The sequence below is a fragment of the Balaenoptera ricei genome, chromosome 10 (genome assembly GCF_028023285.1).
Source record: "Balaenoptera ricei isolate mBalRic1 chromosome 10, mBalRic1.hap2, whole genome shotgun sequence".
Classification (NCBI taxonomy): domain Eukaryota; kingdom Metazoa; phylum Chordata; class Mammalia; order Artiodactyla; family Balaenopteridae; genus Balaenoptera; species Balaenoptera ricei.
This window is the reverse complement of record NC_082648.1, coordinates 101025696-101046130: the sequence shown is the minus strand read 5'-3', so window position 1 is coordinate 101046130 and position 20435 is coordinate 101025696. Positions and strand designations below refer to the sequence as shown.

General features: G+C 50.4%; 1 protein-coding gene across 1 annotated transcript in view; it reads left to right on the top strand.

Annotated features, from left to right (window-relative positions):
- EFCAB6 (EF-hand calcium binding domain 6) overlaps positions 1-20435 on the top strand; it is a 248207-nt gene that overhangs the window by 224317 nt on the left and 3455 nt on the right. Inside the window, 4 exon segments of the mRNA XM_059937122.1 lie at positions 5173-5400; positions 14227-14445; positions 15754-15907; positions 17984-18168. Coding sequence (XP_059793105.1) covers positions 5173-5400; positions 14227-14445; positions 15754-15907; positions 17984-18168 — 786 coding nt within the window.

Here is a 20435-nt window from a genome sequence, read left to right as displayed (position 1 = left end):
CCAAGTCAAAGGATAGGCACTTTTATGGCTCCAGATACCTTATTCCACCTTCTCCAGCACTGATATCGTCAATCAAGAAATTTGCATTTCTTAGAAGAAAAAAGTGGAATCTTGTTTTCTTTTCCGTTTTTTTTTGCAGCATGACCAGGTCAGAGTTCTTTAACAGGAGACCCAGGGTAGCTGCCCAGAGCACTCATTCATTTGGTTGGCTGTGCGGAGACACTGTTTATCCACTTGGCTGTGCGGAGACACTGTTTGTTTATCCACTCTTTCTTTGAACAAATAGCAGGTCCCACCGTGTGCCAGGTTCTTCTAAGCACTCGAGGATTCAGCAGTGCACAGAAGACTAGACTTGCCTTGAAGTTTATTTTCTGTTGGGATGAGAAAGCCAATTAGGGTAAATATGAGGTGGATCAGAGAGCCATACGTGGGATGGAAATGAGCAGGGAAAGCGAGAGAGAATCTGGAGTTCGGCTCAGGAATGTGATAAAAACCCTGAGAGAAGGGCGAGAACAGCAAGTGCAAAGGCCCTGAGGCAGGAACGAGCTTGCTGTGAATGAAGCACAGCAGGAGGCTGTCACACAGGTCAGAGCGAGTCATGGGCGAGAGCCATTGTGACACCCTGCCTGTTACTCTGAGCAACGGTGGGAAACCATTTGAGAGTTGTGCTTGACCTGATTTGCACTTTAAAGAGATCGTCCTCAGGGGAAAATGACTATGGCTTTTTGATTATGGCTCTGCCCTCCCTTACCCCTCCATCCAGAGAACAAGTGCTGACACATGTGCGCATGTCATACACGTGCGTGTGTACTTTAAAAGACTGAGGGTGGAAACAGAGAGGCTGATGCAATAATCCGTGCAAGATGATGGCAGCCTGGACCAGGGGGTGAAGGTAGAGCGGGCAACTTCCAGGTATGCACTGGGAGCAGAGCCCCTGGGATTTGCGGGTGGTTTGGGTACGAGTGATAGAAAGATCCGTCACAGAGGACTCTATTCTGAGCTACTGGGACAATTTCCATTTGCTGAGATGGGGACCTCAGAAGGACTGTGTTTTGAAGCTGATGACGAAAGAAAGAAGAAAGAATTTTCCTTTATGAAACTCGGATGTTCTGTTTTGCTTGGGAGGGCCTCTCTCCCCCGAGGTTATCTTGGAGTCAGCCAGCCATACAGCTCCTTGCTACTTTTATAACATTGTAACAGTAGGCTTGGTGATGTAAGGGCTCAGTCACAGAAGAAACTGACTTCTCCTTAACAGTCTGAGTAGGTGTCCACTGATTTATTTGTATATTCTGGACCTAGCTCTTCTGATTCTATTATTCTGATTATATCAAGTTTATGGTGTTTTGATATCTGGTGGCTCAAAAACCTCATTGCTAGCCTTTTCCAGAAATTTCATGGCAAATCTCACGTATTTCTTTTTCTTTACCAACTTTAATATCTAAGTCTAATGAGTCCCCCAAATATCCATTGAGATACGTTTTTTTTAATTTTTAAATTTTATTTATTTTTTTATACAGCAGGTTCTCATTAGTTATCCATTTTATGCATATTAGTGTATATATGTCAATCCCAAGCCATTGAGATTTTTACTAGAGTTTTATTTATTTATAATTTGAGAAAGGTTTTACCTTTGGAAGTAGAGACTTCACATCCAGGAACATAGTATGTGTCTCTTTTCATTCCAGTCTTGCTTTAATAACCTTCAATAGAACGTATATGGCTTTCTCTGTATAGGTCTTATGCCTTTCAGATGTAATCTATCCCAAGGTATTCAATAGCTTTGTCATTAATGTGAATGTGGATTTTTTTTCCCAATACAATTTCTAACTAGTTATATTTACTGTTTAAAAAAAAAGTATTGCTTTTTTTTTGTATTTTTTACTTGAATCCAGCCACTTTCCTAATTGTCTTGAGATTTTCTAGTTGTAAAATCATATCCCGAATAATGATAAATCTTGTTTTTCAACATTTATACTGTTTATTTCATCTTGTCTTATTTCAAAAGCTGGAACCTCTAAAAATGTGACTAGCAGAACTGACAGTGAGCATGCCTGTCTTGTTTCTGACTTTAATGGAAATGCTTCAGTGTTTCACCCATGTAACATATTTGCAGATAGTGTCTGTTAATATTCTCGTGTTTAGGATGTTCATTTTATTTCCATGTAGTTTATATGTTCTGTTCTGTTCTATACCATTTAGTCAGGAATGGCTGCCGAATTTTGTTAAATGCCATTTTGCCATCTGTTGCTATGTGACCTTTGCTAATATAAGGAATTGAAGTTTTGCTAATTCTTGAAGGATTCTTGTTCTTGGGATAAACCCTAATTGATCTTGGTATGCCCTTTTAAAATATGGCACTAAATATTCCTAATGTTTTCTTTTTTTGATGTATTTGCATTTATATCCATAAACTGGATTGGCTTATATTTTTCTTTCCGAGTGTTTTCTTTATCACATTTTTGTATTAGGGTAATATAAAATGAACTGGAATACTATATATCGCTTTTTGTGTTCTGGAATAATTTGACTAATGTAAAAATTATCTAGGCTTGACACCTTTTTACTGATAGATGGTAGATCTTTTAACAGCTTTTTAAATTTCTTTTGTGGTTACCTGTCTTTTCAGGCTTTCCTATTACTTAAGTTAAATTTAGTAATCTATATTTTGCTAGAAAATGATTCAATTTCCTCCAGAGTTTAAAGCATATTAACTTAAGGTTGCCCATCCTACTTTGTTAGAATTCTTCCATATCTGTTGTTAAAATAGTAGTATTTCCGATTTGTTTTGTGTGCTAACGCTTTCAAAGAGCACTCACACACACCGTCTCGTGGGAGCCTTGGTTCCTCCTGGAAAGATGAGGAAACTGAGGGAAACATGGTTAAGTGGCTTGTGGGGTCACACAGCCAGTTAGAGGCAGAGTCTAGCCTCAGACCGGGGACCCAGCTTCCCCTACGGGACACGAGCACCTGTGCTCATTCCAGTTTGTTCACCTGGGGTGCGTCCTCCTCGGGCCCCAAAGGTGTGACAAGTGTAAGGATGGACTTGAGCATGAGTCTCCATCCAGAAAAGGTCCCTGTACTCTCTGAGCACCAACACCCCTCGCAATGTTTAGGGAAAGGCCCTCCTACCCAGATACAGGGGGTGCATTTTCGACTGTTTGAACAAGTGTAAGATGCGTCTGTAATATCACTCTTTTTCTAGAATGAAAAAAGAAAGGCGTTCATTCGCTTTACAGATGGCTCCGAATGGACATATTTAAAAGCCTCTGTTAACCTTTGGGTGGTCAAGGATGTGGTGGGCTGTGGTTTGAGTGTGTGTACATTCACGTTTTGGGGGATATTCCCAGCAGCATCCTGTGTTTGATACAATTTCATAAAGTAACATTATACCCTGTCCTGAAGGATAGTAGCATATAATACCTATATTGCTATGGAATTGCTGAACATGAATCGTGACCAAGTTTTAATACAGGCTGGGGGGATTAGATTGATCATCTGGTAAAGTGCTGGTGCTTTGAAAGAACTGCTATCCTAGCTAACAGTCATGAAGGGTTTTGATGTGGAGAAACCCAGCGTATCTGAGAATCCGCCCTGGTACGCGGGCAGCATTCATGCCTCCGTTACCCCTGGGTTCTCACGGAGGCCGGTCTCCCCTCCCACCCCGGGGCTCCATCCCGTCCTCATACTCCAGGAGCCGACCTGCTGATGCAGTGACCACAGGTGTAGCTTCGGGGCCTTTTCCTAATTGCAGCAAGTAGATGCCCATCAGGGCTGCAGCCCTGGCCCTGTTCACTGCCCTCGCAGGAGGCTGGGGACTCAGCCGCCCCCCAACCCCGGCTTCGCCCTTCCAGCTCCAGTGTCCTTAGTGCCCAGGATAGACAGAGGCCCTTGTCATCTCCAGGGCTGCTGATGGTCACTAAGTAACTTCCCTTGCCTGCTCTTCCTGTGGCCTGTACACCACACAGATCATCAGCCAATGCTCACTGAGATGCTGCACGTGAGCTGACGGCCCCTCCAGCTCCCCTGGCCACGAGCCCTTTGCCAGCACATCAGCCTAAACATCCAGTGAAAAGATCTTTCCTCTGCTCCTCTTTCCTCGTGGCTCGCTCCTCCCTCCAGAAAGCTGTCCTGGGGTGCAGACAGGGCCTGTCCCTCCTCGGGGTTTCTCAGCACCCTGGACAGCGCCCCCAGGCCCTGAAAGCACCTCCCAACACCCGGCTGTCCTTGCCCTACGAGGGGTGCTGAATGGAATCCAGGCCAGCGGGCGGCTCCATTGTCCCCACAGCCTCCAACTGCAGGAACCTGCGCTCCCCAGGATCAAATCCCTGCGGGTCTCAAAGTTTCAGACCTAAGGGACACTTAGCCGACAGCGGTGCTGCAGCATAGTGTGGCAGCAGTCATCCAAAACCGCCTTTCACGTTGTAACTGCTGGGAGTGCAAATTAATCGAACTGAGGTTCAGAAAATGAAAGCAGTCTGGGCTTCCCTGGTGGCGCAGTGGTTGAGAATCTGCCTGCCAATGCAGGGGACACGGGTTCGAGCCCTGGTCTGGGAAGATCCCACATGCCGCGGAGCAACTAGGCCCGTGAGGCACAATTACTGAGCCTGCGCGTCTGGAGCCTGTGCTCCGCAACAAGAGAGGCCGCGATGGTGAGAGGCCCGCGCACCGCGATGAAGAGTGGTCCCCGCTTGCCGCAACTAGAGAAAGCCCTCGCACAGAAACGAAGACCCAACACAGCCATAAATAAATAAAAGAACGTGAATTTCTTTAAAAAAAAAAAAAAAAAAAAGAAAGCAGTCTGGATCCACATCCTGTTGATTCCCTTACCACTCAGAGCAGGCGCTCACCGTGTGCTTGTTACACAAACCGGAGGACAGGCTGAACGCGTGAAGGGAGGCGGGGAAGAGGTGTGCCCTCCCCAGGCCTGGCCCCGGCCCCTTGCCCTGCCCCACGGGGCCGACCCGCTCTGCTCCTCGTCCGTGGCAGGTCAGCCCAGGCTTCCACTGCAGCCAAATCTGCCCCTGCAGTCGGGCCTCTGGGTCACACTGTCTCCTGGCTCGTCATCTTCCTCACTAAGCTGGACCTCCCAGGACCTGGCCTGGCTAAGGCACCCAGAGCCAAGGTGACTCATTATGTATTAAATGGATCAATTTTCCATTCTGTTTTGCCCAGGCTGCTGCTGAGTGGGCTGAGAAGATGCCCAAAGGCCCGCCTCCCATCTCTCCCAAGGAAATGGCAAACCAAGAGGTCCTGGCCCGGCTCCACAACGCCGTGACCTGCCACTACCACACCATCGCCCAGGAGTTTGAGAACTTCGACACCATGAAGACCAATACCGCCTCCAGGGACGAGTTCCGGTCCATTTGTACTCGCCACGTCCAAGTTCTGACGGATGAGCAAGTAAGATACGCATTTCCTTTAGCCTCCTAAGCGATGCATGCGCATCAGGCCGGCCCTTCCCAGAGCATGAAAAGTTTAAGACTGTTCTCTCTTTTTTTAAATACTTGAAGGTTTTTTTGGGGCGGGGGGTGGGTTGTTGTTATTTAGTTTTAAATCTTACTGGAGACTCACGGGAGCTTTCTGTTTATGTAACAGGTATGAATCGCACCATTTCAATCAGGGTGCAAATTATATCACTTTTATTTTTAAAACCAAATTAAACTGGGCTCCAGCTACCACTGTCCTTCTTCCTCCTTCCCCGGATCATTCCTGGGCTTAAGTGATCCAAAGAGGGGGCCAGTTTCTCCCCACATCTGGGCTGGGAGTGCGGGGGTAACGGTGGATGTAGAGCCTGTAGGTTGCTCTGACTCTCCCACCACCTCTGCCTGCTTCTGCTGCCGACGTTTTTGGATGCTCTGGTGCTACCGCCCCAAGCATGCTGGTGACACGCCCACCCCCAGTGGGCCTCTCCGCTGTCCACAGGCTGGACACAGGCCACCCTCTCTGAGGTCCTCTTGCCCATCACAGAACCCTCACAAGAGTTTCTCTGCGGTCTCTTCCCCAAGGACTGAGCTGGGCTCTTTTTAGCTCAAAGCTCTAGCAACCTGCTGCCCCGGCCTCTTTGGCCCTTCATGGCTTTCCTAGGCCAAGAGCACCTCCCAGCAGGACGGCGTCCCAGGGGCCTGCCTTGCTCACTGGCCTCAGCCGATAATCTCACTGAAAGTCCGCGCGGGGGAGCAGAGCCCTGGCTGCTGGGTCCTCACTGTGTCCCCAGCACTGAGACAGAGCCTGGCACAGAGCAGGTGCTCAGCATGTCCCAGTGAGCGGACAGTGTCCACGTCCCCACCCCAATCCGAGCAGTCCAGGGGCTGAACAGCCGATGACAGAGCACCACCGATCCCGTCCCGGAAGCAGATTTCCCTTCTTCCCGGAAAGTGCACTGCTACCAGCCCTCTTCAGTTCTCAGATGAATTGATGCCCCGTCCATTCGCAGAGAATAATTCAGATGAAAAAGGAACTCCAAAATACTCACAAAAGCAACCCCGCCTCCCCTCTTCCTCCGGGCTCTGCTCAGGCCCAGCCCAGGGAGCTTCCTACAGCTCCCCGTGTGGAAATGTCATTCTTTCCCCTCCACAGCTGGGTCACTCCAAGCTCAAGTCTCACACTGTTAGAGTTTTAGGGTGAGGACCGAAAGTATTCACGGGAAGGGGTGATCATCACATCCGCCCTCCATCCCTACTTAGGCCTCTGAACTCGCTACCCTAAAGAACGAATTTGTTAAAGATATTAGTAATATGAACATCAGATTTCACTTTCCTAAAATATCACCGTTTTTAGGCATTATGATCATTTCTGCTAAGCAAAATAATGCCCTATTTCCAAACAATTCTGTCCCACAAAGCATCCAAGCCAAGTAAGCTCTCTATTTGCAAATATCAATACTTCTCTCCATTTCTACAAATGGATAGAAGCCTTTAAAATTAATACAGTTGCATTTATTATTCTATGGGGACAACTAATAAAGGTTGGTAATAAAGATTTTTAGTAATAAAGATTAGTAATAAAGATTTTTTAGTAATAAAGATTTTAGTAATAAAGATTTTTCATTCCATCTAAATGAGCAAAATTTTACTCTAATTATAGGTATAAATTAATGACATGCCGGCATATCTGGCATTCATAACAGAGAATTTGATTCTAATTGTCCACTAAGAAAGCTTCACCATTCCCGTCACAGACAGCAACCCCCTACCCCCCACCCCCTGCAAAAAAATCAAGCACTTACTTTTAAATGCTGCTTTCTAAAAATACACGGACACATCTCAAAGACAGTCTGCACCATTGAGAGCATCGAAGTCTGGCATGAGTACCGTGGTTTAAGTTGGGTGATGATTAGCAGAAATTGTGCTATATTTGGGAAGGATGCTTCTAGATACAGGCTAGTAAACAGAAAGCAAAACCCCCAGAGATCCATATGCTTTCTTCTTGCATGAGTTGCTTAGCCAATGACCTTCTTGGTTGGATGGCCCAGTGTCTGGCACAGTAAGACACAGAAGTAATTTGCACTCTTGACATGTCTAGACCCCTCGTGCCATTATGGGGAAGAGTTCACCGGAGATACTGGGACAGTTCCGCCCATGTTAAACAGCTTTCAGGTACAGATTCCATGACTTCGTTTATCTACATTATAGAGACTTATCTCTAAAAAATCCAATCATCGTGAATCTGAAGGGCAGCTTTCTTGACTTACAGAGCTCCGTAAGTAGGGAAGTGCCACATCTTTTGAAACCTTTTGGCACAATTAACCTTTCAGAAAAGGAGAGCGACTTTCAGAGCAGTTGGAGTCAGTCACTGACAGATCTTCATGGCTCTGCATAAAGCGTGTTATAAAAGGCCGTGGGACTGGGTCCACTTGGATCTGGCTTAAGAAGATAGAGACCCCATGGGGAGAGCCTGTCCTGGTGAGGCGATTTAGATCAGTCCATAGTGACCGCATGAGGACTTTGAATATGCAGCTATATTAGGGGAAGGAACCAGCAAACATTTCTGAGCATTCCAGATGTGATATTTCTAAAACAGACACCTTTAGGAAGTGAGAAAAAGGCAGGCAGACTTGGGTTTCGACCCTGCTTCTGCACTCGTCCAGCTGTGTGACCTTGGAGAATTATTCAACCTCTCTGAGCTTCAATGTCCTTCCCTATGAAATGGGACAGTGCTCCCCAGGCTAATCCAGGTGCCCTCCCCTCTGCCCAGGCTGCAGTTCTGCCTTCCCCATCTTTGCCCGTGGCAGTCTCTGCCTGCCCCTGCCCCCGTCCCTTCCCCCACCCCCTTGTATCTGGCCACACCGACTCCCTCTTCCAGACTCACTTCGAGCCAAGTGAAGCCTTTTCTGACCACACCTTTACCTGCTGGAGCTGGCCACGCCCTGCTTTGCCCTCCCCAGCCCCCGACCTTGAGCTCTCCATCATCTGGCTGAGCCCTTGGGACACCCTTGCATGTTCTTGGGCACAGAGCTGCCTGTCTTGGCTGCACAGTGAGTGCCCGAAGGCAGCGTGCACCCACTCCTTCACTTATTGGGGGCCCTCTGAGCTCAGAGTGGTGATGTTAGGTCCGCGGGAACCAAGGAGGGCCTGCTCCCTGCCTCCTTTGAGTCTGCATCCTGGGAGGGTAGAGAGAGGTTAAACGCCTGTGGTACATTATTCCTGTAATTCCACACCGCTCTCTGCTGCAAAGGGACGTGCAGCGCGCTGGGAGAGCAGAGCTGGGGGCTGACCTGGACCGAGGGGTCGGGGCGGTTTCCCTGAGGACACGATGCTGGAATGTGGACGTGGCCTCCGAGGGGAGCCGGGAGGGAGCAATGCAGGCAGAGGGGGCGTCCTCGAAGCGGGAGCGGTGGGCACGCTGCTTAGACGGGGATGCTGCCAGCCGTCCAGTGGGCACCGGAGACACACCCTGCCCGTGGGGTCTGTGCTCCTTGAGCGGCGGGCAGACAGTGAACAAAATATGTGTACGTTGGATGGTGACAGATGCTCTAGAGGCCAAAAAAAGAAAAAGCAGGGAAGAGGGCAGTGCTAGGGAATTGGGAGGGTGCGTTGTGAGTAGGGCGGTCAGGGGAGGCCCCCGAGAAGGCAGCATCTGATTAAAGACCTGGGTCAGGTGGCTGGCTGGGAACAGCGGAGGTTGGATCACGGATGCGTTTCAGAGTTGGAAGCAGCAGAATTTGCTAATGGATGTGGGTGGAAGAGCGAGAAGGGGAGTAGAGGACGGGGAGGCCAAAGGAGCCGTGGATGGGGTGCTCTGGGGGGAAGGGGGGAGGGGCGGGCGGGCGTGGGGCGCCTCACTGACCCATGGTCCACAGTCACATCTTCTGTCCTGCTCTCCTTCCTGTTCACTTTCTTTTTTGCTCAAGTACATCTTTACTTGCTCTTTCAGGGGAGAGGAAGCCCGAGAGCTTCCCTATTTCACCCTCGTCCTCAAAAGATAGTTTGGCTGGGGATAGAATTCTAGGTCCAAGTTTTCTCTCCCTGACCCTTTCAAGCGGTTTCTCAGTTGCCTTCCAGCATCTCTCGGTGTTGATGAGACATCTGCTAATTATCACGTGCTTTCTCCAGGGCCCAGATCCCAGTGGGAAGAAAGGCAGGGGCTGAGATGCTCATGCCAGTTCCCTTTTACCAGAACCCTGCTCTGAGACGAGGGGTGGGGTGTGAGTGAGTGAGGAGAGAGGAGCCAGCCGGGCTGCTCTGGTAAGTCCCGAATGCTCCACACGCAGCTCGCCCAGGCGGGTCCCCTCCGCGTGGTCCCCACTGCCAGGTGGTCCTACAGTTGTCTTGGCCTGGTCCTAGGGACTGGACTCCTCCTGCCTTGGCCTCCAGGCTTTTGTCCTCAGTGACTGTGGAAATTCTGTGCCCACTAGCAGCACAGGCCAGTTCCAGTTTCTACGTCAGGTAGTGGGTGATGGCTTGGTTCTAACTGCCCATCTCACACTGGGGCCTCTTGTCCCTGTTCCCGAGAGAGTACCGCCCACCACCTGCATCATACCATGCCTCGAATGCCATGGGTTTCTTCTCCATTTCTGTTTAATCCGATTTCCCTGTTGTGTTTGAATAAGGACAATGCATTTTATTTATTTATTTATTTTAACATCTTTATTGGAGTATAATTGCTTTACAATGCTGTGTTAGTTTCTGCTTTATAACAAAGTGAATCAGCTATATATATACATATATCCCCATATCTCCTCCCTCTTGCATCTCCCTCCCACCCTCCCTATCCCACCCCTCTAGGTGGTCACAAAGCACCGAGCTGATCTCCCTGTGCTATGCGGCTGCTTCCCACTAGCTATCTATTTTACATTTGGTAGTGTATATATGTCCATGGCACTCTCTCACTTCATCCCAGCTAACCCTTCCCCCCCGCCATGTCCTCAAGTCCATTCTCTACGTCTGCGTCTTTATTCCTGTCCTGCCCCTAGGTTCTTCAGAACCTTTTTTTTTTTTAGATTCCATATCTATGTGTTAGCATACGGTATTTGTTTTTCTCTTTCTGACTTACTTCACTCTGTATGACAGACTCTGGGTCCATCCACCTCACTGCAAATAACTCAGTTTCGTGTCTTTTTACGGCTGAGTAATATTCCATTGTATATATGTGCCACACCTTCTTTATCCATTCATCTGTCAGTGGATACTTAGGTTGCTTCCATGTCCTGGCTATTGTAAATAGTGCTGCAATGAACATTGTGGTACATGACTCTTTTTGAATTATGGTTTTCTCAGGATATATGCCCAGTAGTGGGATTGCTGGGTCGTATGATAGTTCTACTTTTAGTTTTTTAAGGAACCTCCATACTGTTCTCCATAGTGGCTGTATCAATTTACATTCCCACCAACAGTGCAAGAGGGTTCCCTTTTCTCCACACCCTCTCCAGCATTTATTGTTTGTAGACTTTTTTGATGATGGCCATTCTGACTGGTGTGAGGTGATACCTCATTGTAGTTCTGATTTGCATTTCTCTAATGATTAGTGATGTTGAGCATTCTTTCATGTGTTTGTTGGCAATCTGTATATCTTCTTTGGAGGGACAATGCATTTTAAAAAAATAGTTTCCACCTCTCTGCTGAAACTCCCCATCTGTTCATGCATGTTGTGTACCTTTTCTACTAGATCCATTAATGTATTAGCCACAGTTGTTTTAATGTTCTTGTCTGACAATCCCCACAGTGGGGTCATCTCTGAGTCTTGTCTGTTGATGGCTGTATCTCTTGGCAATGGGTCGGTTTTTCTTTTGTTTGTATGCCTCAAATTTTTAAAAAAATTGAATGCCAGACATCGTGTGAAGAAGAATAGTAGAGACGGTGGTATAAATGATATTTATGCCTGGAAATGGGTGCACCTCTTCTCTGTCAGGCTGTGAGTGTGGGAACGTTGTTGAATCAGTCTGGTGGGTAATTGAGCTACATTTGAATTTTGTTGTTGCTACTCTTCCCCAGCGTCAGATCCCTCCAGCAGAAGATTGCCCAGGGCCCCCGGGCTCGAGTGGGTTTGCTATGCCTCCCCCTGTGGCTTTGCTTCCCAGTAGAGGAGGGTCTGGAGAAGCGGGCGGTGTTTCACGTCCATCCCCCACCAGTGGCTTCACGTGGCCTCTCGGGAGCAGTGGCAAAGGCTGCAGAGGAGAGCTTGTGAGGGTGAGCGTTCCCTGTGCCCGTGACTCCCAGCTCTTCTAGCCTGAGCTCCAGCCCAGCTTGGCCTTCAGGAATTTGCTAACATCTCGGCTGATTTCTTCCCACCCTCGCACTTTCTCCTGAGCCCCGCCAGGCGTGAAAGCTGGCGCGTCGGGCTCTCCTTGGAGCCTCGGGACTCCATGGAGTTCAGTCCCCTCGGCTCCTGCAACCTCAACTCTCTCATGGGCTCAAGAAAAGTTCTGAGTTTGTAGGTATTTGGCTTTTTCTTGTTAGAATGGGAGTGGCGTTCACTTGCTGCTTCCCACATCACAAGCAGAAGCGGAACCTGAAGTGGTGAATTTTTAAGTAGTTAGAAGGTAGTTGTCTGCTACTCTGCGTTTCCAGGGGACCTTTCAGCAGGCGTGCGTTCTGCCTCGTGACATGGAAACTTGGTGACATGGAATGAACTTGCTTTTCAGTTCCTTCACAAACCACAGGAATTTTACCCGGGTTTCACGTCCAGCTCACAGGCCCGTAAGTTTCCAGAGTCCGCTTCTGTGGTACCCATTTCCAGTCTTCTGATGCCCCTCCGGTCCCCACAGCCCGCACCAGCCGCCATCCTGTGCTGCATCTCCAGGCTGCGTCAGTGTCCTGGGCTGTAACCCGTCAGGACTGAAGAGCCACACGTGGGCCTCCACTTCCCCACCCACCCAGGCCCATCCTAGCAATGTGTATTCTGCCCATTGAAGCCCCTCTAGTTAAAATGGGATAAGAATAGGGTTTGCGCGGTCCTGCCTTGACCTCGCTTGCCCTCACAGGCTTCCATTAGGAAGGTGGTGGGCCCCTGCCTCACCTGCCTGAGAACGAGCCCCTTTTGTTGTCCTTGGCCGGTCTGTAGGCGTCCTCATTTCCATGCTTCAGCTCTTCACTGCCTCCTGAAGCATTCATGCCCATCCTTTGTATCTGTCCTTAATCACATGACCTTCCTCCCGCTTGCCTCCCAAGTCTTGCTAAGATACGAGAGCATGAGAGCCCACCGGCAGCCCACCCTCCTTTAAGCCACATCTTTCTTCCTTAAAGCCTTTCCTGAGAGATGTGATCAGAACACGAATTAGCCCTTCCCTCCATCCCTCTTCATTTCTAAAGGGTCTTCCCATTGTCTGATCGGTCTTATCATGTGTTAAGGATCTTCAGCCGTTAAAAAAAAACATGTATTGAGCACCTACTGTGTGCTAGCACCTTTGCAAGACGGTTGGCATTTAAAGATGAATCTCAGAGCATCCTTCGGGGAGTCTCTCAGCCAGGCTAGGTGTCACCTCATGGGTGGTTTCATCAGGATGCCGGAAGGAAGAGAAGAGGCTCTTGTCTGCCCAGTGGTTCTGGAGAACTTCCTTGGAGGAGACCGGTGCGGGGGTTACTGCCCTTGGTGATGATGGTGAGATCTGTCTGAGCCCAAGTGGTCACTTTCTCAAGGACCCTCACTTCCACTCCACCGAGTAGTTTTCCCTCATTGATCAAAATTAAAGCAACATAAAACTACAGGTGTGATAAATGACACTGAACTATACACACACGCATGAAGTTGTTACGTAAGATGTAACCTTGGAGGGAAGTTGGGTGGAGGGTCCCTGAGGACCTCTGGGTACCATTCTTGCAACTTCCTGCAAATCTACAATGATTTCGAAATAAAAAGCTAAAACACATCAAGAATATTGTCCCAAAGTAAACTGTTTTCCCTTCTCAGGGCCTGGAATATTCTCCCTCTCTTCCTCACCCCTCAGTACTTCATTTCCAGAATTTCAAGTAGAGCCAGACATGGTCCCTTTTAATATGCTTCTGGAAAACCCCAGTGGAGCCCACAAGTCAAGCGGGTTTCTGACCAAGTTCAGGCACAGGGTAGGAACGTCCCTCCCATGGCCTCAGGGGTTCAGAGGCAGCTGCACTGGGCCTCGGGGGCTGTGAAAAAGCAAACTGGAAGCAAATTACCATTCTTCTCGGCTCCCTGAAAGCCCTCAAGTCATCAAGAGTGGCTCACTTGGCACTGAGTCATTTTGCAACATCCGAGCTGTGCTGTGTGTGGCCCTGACACAGCCCGTGACATCAGACGGCACCGACACAAAACCGTAAACTTCTGCTGTTCTCCAGATGCCTCCCTTTTCATCTTGTGAGAAGACATTGTTTGCCCTGAGGGTGAGAAAAATTGCGGTGGCTGAGGGCTGCGGCACCTGTGCGTTGTTTGCAGGGCTCAGGGGGCCTTCGAGGAGCAGGAACGGGCCTGGCTGGGCTTCCCGGGGAACGAGGTGGGCTGGGGCTTGATGTGCATTTTCTCCTAAAACATTCTTCTGTCCTGCAGCTCAGTCTCTGTGACTAATCACAGGACTTAATGGCCTTAAAGTGCTCGCTAAGGGCCCAATTCAATTTAAAAATGTCCTGCAGAAGCCATGGATAATCCTCCCGCGTGTGCTTTCCCAGGAAGCCGCAGCCGGATGGGTGTTTCTCTTTTTTCAATTTTTCATTTGACGTGGGCCCTGGACCCCTGCGGAGGAGAGCGCCTCTTCACTGGCTTCTTCCCCACTTCTGAGGGTTTGCCACTAACCCTGGGAGGTGACCTCTGCTTCTTTGCCAGTTTGACAGGCTCTGGGACGAGATGCCCGTCGACGCCAGGGGGAGGCTGCAATACCTGGACCTCCTGAGCAGCTTCAGCTCGGAGAAGGCGGCCCCGGGCGACTCGGCCAAGGCGCAGAGAGGAAGCAGTGTCCCCGAGGCCTCAGAGAGAAGCAGCTCTGCAGGATCATCGCCCGCTCGAGACCTGAAAGCGGGGTCCAAACCGCGGAGTCACCCCTGCGTGAGTTCCCGTCTCGCAGCGTCGCACTGGGTCCACGTCCCGCCGGGGCTGGGCTCCTAGTGTCCCCACAGGGTGCGGGTGACCGAGAAGGTGGCCAGGGTGAGCCTGGGGCGGGGGGCTCGGAGAAGAGCCACTGGTGGGTCCTCTCAGTCACCTGCCTGGGAGGGGAGGTAGCTGTGGGCACGGGGTGGGGGGAGGGAAGAGTAAAGAGAATTCAGAGCGGGAAGGGACCTTGGCGGCGGGGGCGGCATGTCAGTCACACGGAGGGCATCATCTCGGACGAACGCAGATGCGCCGGGGTGGACAGCCCCGCCGTGGACCACAGGACCCGCAAGGTAAGTGTTGTTACACCCGTTTTACGGTTGAAGATACGAGGCTGTAAGAAGGGTCCTTGTGAGCTCAGGTCGCTTGTTAGACACAGAGAGAGCTGATTTCAAACCCAGGCCTGTCTGACCGCACGGCCCTGGATCTGGGCCGAGCCGCCCCAGCCTGGGATTGGGAGAGGGGCTCAGCCTCGCCGAGGCTCCCCTTCCTCTGCAAGAAGCTTGACGGTGTCTCCAGGGGAGGGTGGTTGAGGGGATGCCAACCGGGCACATGAGCTCCCACCTCCGAGCTTCCTGTACGGTGAGCACGCATTCATTCCTCGGGCCTTCAGTCAACACGTGTCTATCGCACGCCTACTACGTGCAGAGAATGAACACAGGTCCCTGCCCTCGTGGAGTTTACGATCTTGGGGGGGATGGGCAAGAGCAGTGAACATGTAAGGAAAGTGTTTAGTGAGTTAACGATGGTGCGTGGAGCAGAATGAAGGGGGGTCAGGTGCAGCCCGAAGGCGTCCACGCCTCAGTCCCCGGAACCTGTAATGTGTACCTTACACGGCGAGGGGGCATCAGGGTTGCAGAGGGAGTTAAAGTCGCTAATCGGCTGACTGCAAGACAAGATTGTCCCGGAGTGTCTGGGGGCCCGAGGTAATCCCACGGGCCGGTCACTGGGGACACAGAGGCAGAAGGGTCACACTGGAGAGATGCCGTCTGGGGGAGACCCACCCGGCGTTGCAGCTTTGAAGGTGAGGGACGGGGCCGCGGGTCAAGGAATGTGGAGGCCTCCAGAAGCCAGAAAGGGCCGGCTATATATTTGTTTCCAAACTGTTTCTGTTAAAATGGTAACATTACCGTTTTTGTTTTGTTTTTCATTTTATTTCTGACAAAATGCTGCCTGTGAAATTGCGCACCTGAGTCCCATCTGTGAGTTTCTCTTATTACTTCCATGTGGGATCTCAGGTTACAAGACAGTTTTCTATCTTGCTAGACCCCCGCGAGCACGACCCCGCCGCTGCAGAGCTGCGAGCCCATCGAGAACAAGCTGCGGAAGAAGATCCAGGGCTGCTGGCGCGAGTTCCTGCGAGAGTGCCAGGAGAGGGACGCCAGCAAGCAGGGCGAGATCCCCGCCACCGCGTTCCAGGGTGCGTCCCGTTCCCTTCCCCACCCCCCCCACCCCCCCGGGGATGCAGGGTCGCCTCCCAGCACAAGTCCAATCCTCATGGTGGCGGCAGGGGAGTGACACAACAGGGGCCCGGCGGGGAGCACCTCAATAAACCCCAGCAGTGGGGACGAGGACTCCTCACGCCTCAGCCCCTACCAGGCAGGTCCGCATCTTCTTGATCAAGTTGGCACGCGAAACCGCAGGCTGGGTTGTGGTCTCTGGGCAGGTTGTAAATGGTGACAGACTTGGAGAGCTGAGGGAGGTGGGACATGGGCGGGGCGCAGGGGACAGCTTGGGACCCAGCTCTGCCCTGTTGATTGGATTTTCGCCGTGTATCACTTGGGTAGTCTTCAAATAAGACCAGTTAGATGTACACTCTCACTAATTGTTGCATACTGTTTACGCAGCCTTTCACATTACAGGAAAACCTGACCAGGTCGCTCCTCTGCTTAAAAGCCCCCTCAGCCCACCCATCCCCCCGCCTTCTTTAATATATGGACCCCTTTTAAAGGAAAGCATTTTTCCTGAGAACCTCCTATATCAACATAAACTACTTTTATGGTGTAAACTCTTTAAGTGAACAGCTCCTACCCCCCCCCAAAAAAACACTTATGAGTTAAATGTAAAAATTTGAAATCAGTTATAATTAAACGATGTGACATTGATTTGATGTGACATGTTTTGCTGAAATGAAATCACCAATGTGGGTTGTAATGCACGTTTGCGTCCCACTTGTTTTTAGTTAATTCTTTTGATTTTGAGCATGATGAACCCTAACTTGCGGTTCTTCATCATCATCACCATCATCACTGTTTTTCTTTTTACCCGTGAACTCCCGTAAGCGCCCCATCCATGGCTGTGACAGTGCATCCAACTTCAGTGCTCTGAAAAAAAAATACTGATTAATTTTCAGAAGTCATTCTGTATTTTCTGTACATGTGGGATGGCCTTCTGCAAGTTGGAACCTCCAAGGCATCTAGTGGCCATTCCTTTGGGTCCCCCCGCCCATGTCCTGGGTGCACCGTGTCCTCCTACTGCTTTCCTCTGTGCAAAGGCAGAGAAACGTGTTTGCACAAGCGCAGCAGCATCTTCTGGGCTGCGCTGGTTTGAAGACATCATGTCTATAAATTCCACGTCCACTGGTTTTCCTAACTAACCTCAACAGTCAGTGTAGCACCGTGTTCCACTCCCAGAAACTTTGTTGCCTTCGTGATGTCCAATGGAAGTCTCAGCTTATTCAGCTGAAACTAAAATCCTTATCCTGCCTCTCTTCCAATTATGAGTTGTGACTCCAAAAGAAGCTTCGGCTGTATACCTAGTAAAAGACTGAGCACAAGTATTAGTGCAAAGTAAGGGGGTGTTGACATCCTGACTTTGCCACCTCAGGGCAGCCAGGAGGACTCCCCAGTGTGGCATCAACGTGACCCTAGTCAGAAAGCCAGATGCAAACCCTCAAATCGCATGGCGGTTGTCTCTTCCGGGAGGTCCGTGTATTCCAGAATACACATTTTAGATCATCCTTAAAAGGAAAACTCAAAATGCATAAATTAGTGTAGCCTGGAAGACCCTTGGGAGCATATCTCGGAAGCACAGTTGGAAAATGCTTGCTCGGGGGCCAAGTCTGAATCCCTGGCCCACAGTCGGGCCCCTGCCGGACTCAACCCCAGCACGTGGAACCTTCCCTTCTCCCCTCCTGCCCGGCTCTGCCCCGACTCCCATCTGCTGGGACCATCCCTCTGCCTTCTCCCCGCCTGCATTCGTAAGCCCCACGGTGCCGTGTCCGTACTGCTGTGACCACAGCGACGGTGACCGTGCAAAGCCGGGCCGGCAGGCAAAGCCAGGACCGAGGGGGCCCAGCAGGACGCGGGTCCCCTCCCTCCTTGCCACACTTGCCTCGTCGCATGCCTGTGTGTTTCCATATCTGTCCAACCACCAAGCATGAGCCTGTGAAGCCAGCACAGGGCGTCTCAGACGGTGATGAGTGAGGGAATGAAGGTGTGATCAAACGAATGAGTGAACCAACCGCCACCAACTGAACTGACATGTTTGCCTTTAGCGCTCGTGGAGAAATTCACCCTGGACGTAAACAGAGATGAGTGCCGGCAGCTCATCGTCAAGTACGACTTAAAGAACAACGGGAGGTTTGCTTATTGCAACTTCATTCAGAGCTGCGTCCTCCTGTTAAAAGCAAAGGAAACCTCGCTGATGCAAAGAATGAAAATCCAGAACGCGAATAAAATGGTATGTGAATCATCCAGAGGAAACGGGTGGGGCTGGGGCTGAACGGGCTTCTTGCATTTTTCTCAGTTCCGCCTAAATCCCACCGTCTCACTTCATACAAACGGTGGCCCCATAAGGGCCTGGAGATCCCAGACTGGGAACCAGCAGCCTGGATCCAGGTTCCCAAACTGGCTGGGTGGCACATGCCCGCGGGCACCTCTGTGTGGCGAGCGTCGGGAAGAGTGTCAGCGGCTCACATGGCCACCACGAGCGGGGGGGTCTCGATCAGTTCACTGGAGAGGTAAGTGGGGTGGGACCACAGCAAAGGGAAGCCCCTGTAACTTACACATAACCGCCTGTTCACTCATCAACTGTCTGAGACGGGCTGACCTTGCTCCTGGTATGGGCGGCCAGTTGGAGACCCTTTCTCTTTCTTGCATAAACTACACCCGTGATGCCTTGTCTACAGTTCTCTTCTTGTTTCCTTGAAGAGGAATGAGACCCTAAAGTTGCTTAAATGGCAACTGGAGGGCCTGTGCCCTAGATTTGTACCTTTTTTCTTAATCGTTTGTAATTTTATGATTCTCACCCACACCCACTTCAACCACGCTGTTCACGGACTCACCTTTCTCGAGTCTTTCCACAGCATGAAGTAGAAAAAGCCTTTTTCACACTCATATTCCATCATCTATAACACTGAATTCAGTTACATTGAATTAAACAAGTACAACTGGCCTTGTCGACTTGGGAGCAAACACAGCTGATGCCAGCCAGCTGCCTTAGGACTCAGCTGCGGGGACCAGAGGTGTGGGGCAGGCCTGACAGCACAGTGGCGGCTTAAGACCGCTGGCGGCTTAGCCCAGCAAACAGTGGATTCCATAGCAGAAGCTTCCCATGCAGCCGCATTTGTCATTTGGGGCTAAATCGGGCCCCGTCTTAGCATAGTTTCTAGTTTAGCCAAGCAAGAGGTAGCATCAAAGGCTTAGGCCAAGTTAAGGAAGTAAAACTTAACCTTAAGACAATTCTTTCTCTAGCTCAGCTTTTCTGTGAGTGGAGAAAACACTGTCCTTGGTGGGTCATCAGGGGACACAGGAACATAGCTGGAGAACCGTGGAGAACGCACAGCCTTCCAGGCCCCCGCCAGCTCTGGCCCTCCTCCACCTCTCCCGGCCTCAGCTCCCCTTTTTGTAAATGAGGGGAGGGGTGCTGAGCCCCTGGGCAGATGTCCCAGCTCGCCTCCGTGTGCTGCTGCCTCGCCCCCCAGCTCCGGTCTTTCACCCAGACGTGACCACAGCCTCCGCTCTGTGGCTTAGGCTAGTCCTGTCTTCCATCCTGGGCATGACTGACAGGTGGTGAGACTCCCTGAGAGCCTGTCCCAGGAGAGAGTGTGGCCAGGGCCTGCCCCTGCCCCTGCCTGGCCCCTGTGCCAGCCCCCATCCCCTCTGCAGGCTGTCCAGGCCCCACTATGCCAACTGTCTGCCGGCAGAGTAGCTAAAAGGGCCATTGCCTTTTCTAGTGCTTTGGGGGCTTTCTACAACTTTGACAGCAGAGACACCCTCTGTGGAAGTGAGCTGGGGCTTTGCTTTTGGGGTATCTTCTAGAGGCGGAGGACTTCTGGATGGGTTGGTGTACAGGGCGGGGATGGGAAACCCTTTCTCAAGCCAGGCTTGGGTGTGGGAAGGGCAAGTGCGCATACAATCCCTTCTCTTCCGTGCAGGCCGACCAGCTGATTGGATAAATTGGCAGCTAACGAAGCTATAGTGTATCTGGTTTCTATCATAGGTGCTAAATGATATAAAAATTGAAAGCAATTTAACTTTGTGCTAATTTGTTTCATGTAGTGCCATGTTAAAAATGAAACTTTCCCAACATGTGTCACACATTACCGCCTACATTCCACCTCTGTGATATTCAGACATGCTTTGGGGGCTAAAACGTGCTAAAACATCTTGTTTTCAATCTAATAAATAGCACCTAAATGAAATAATCATAGTGTAGTGTACTGTCTAATTACTAGATATAATTACAACCTTGTGATTTTTTTAAAAACTCTGTTCATTATAAGAACGTACTAGAAGACCCCAGCTGAATCTCTTTTTCTCCCTCAAACTATCTTGAAATTGGCCGGTTATCTGTCTGGCTCGCCCCTCAAGTACGTGGGAGGGGGGGCCTCCCTGGGAGGCGGCCTGGCCGGTGTTGGCGTCAAGCGGAGCCTCCCTGAGCCTCCATTTCCCAATCCAGGAAATGGGGATGAAGAGACCTACCTTCCTCCCAGCGTGGGGGAGGAG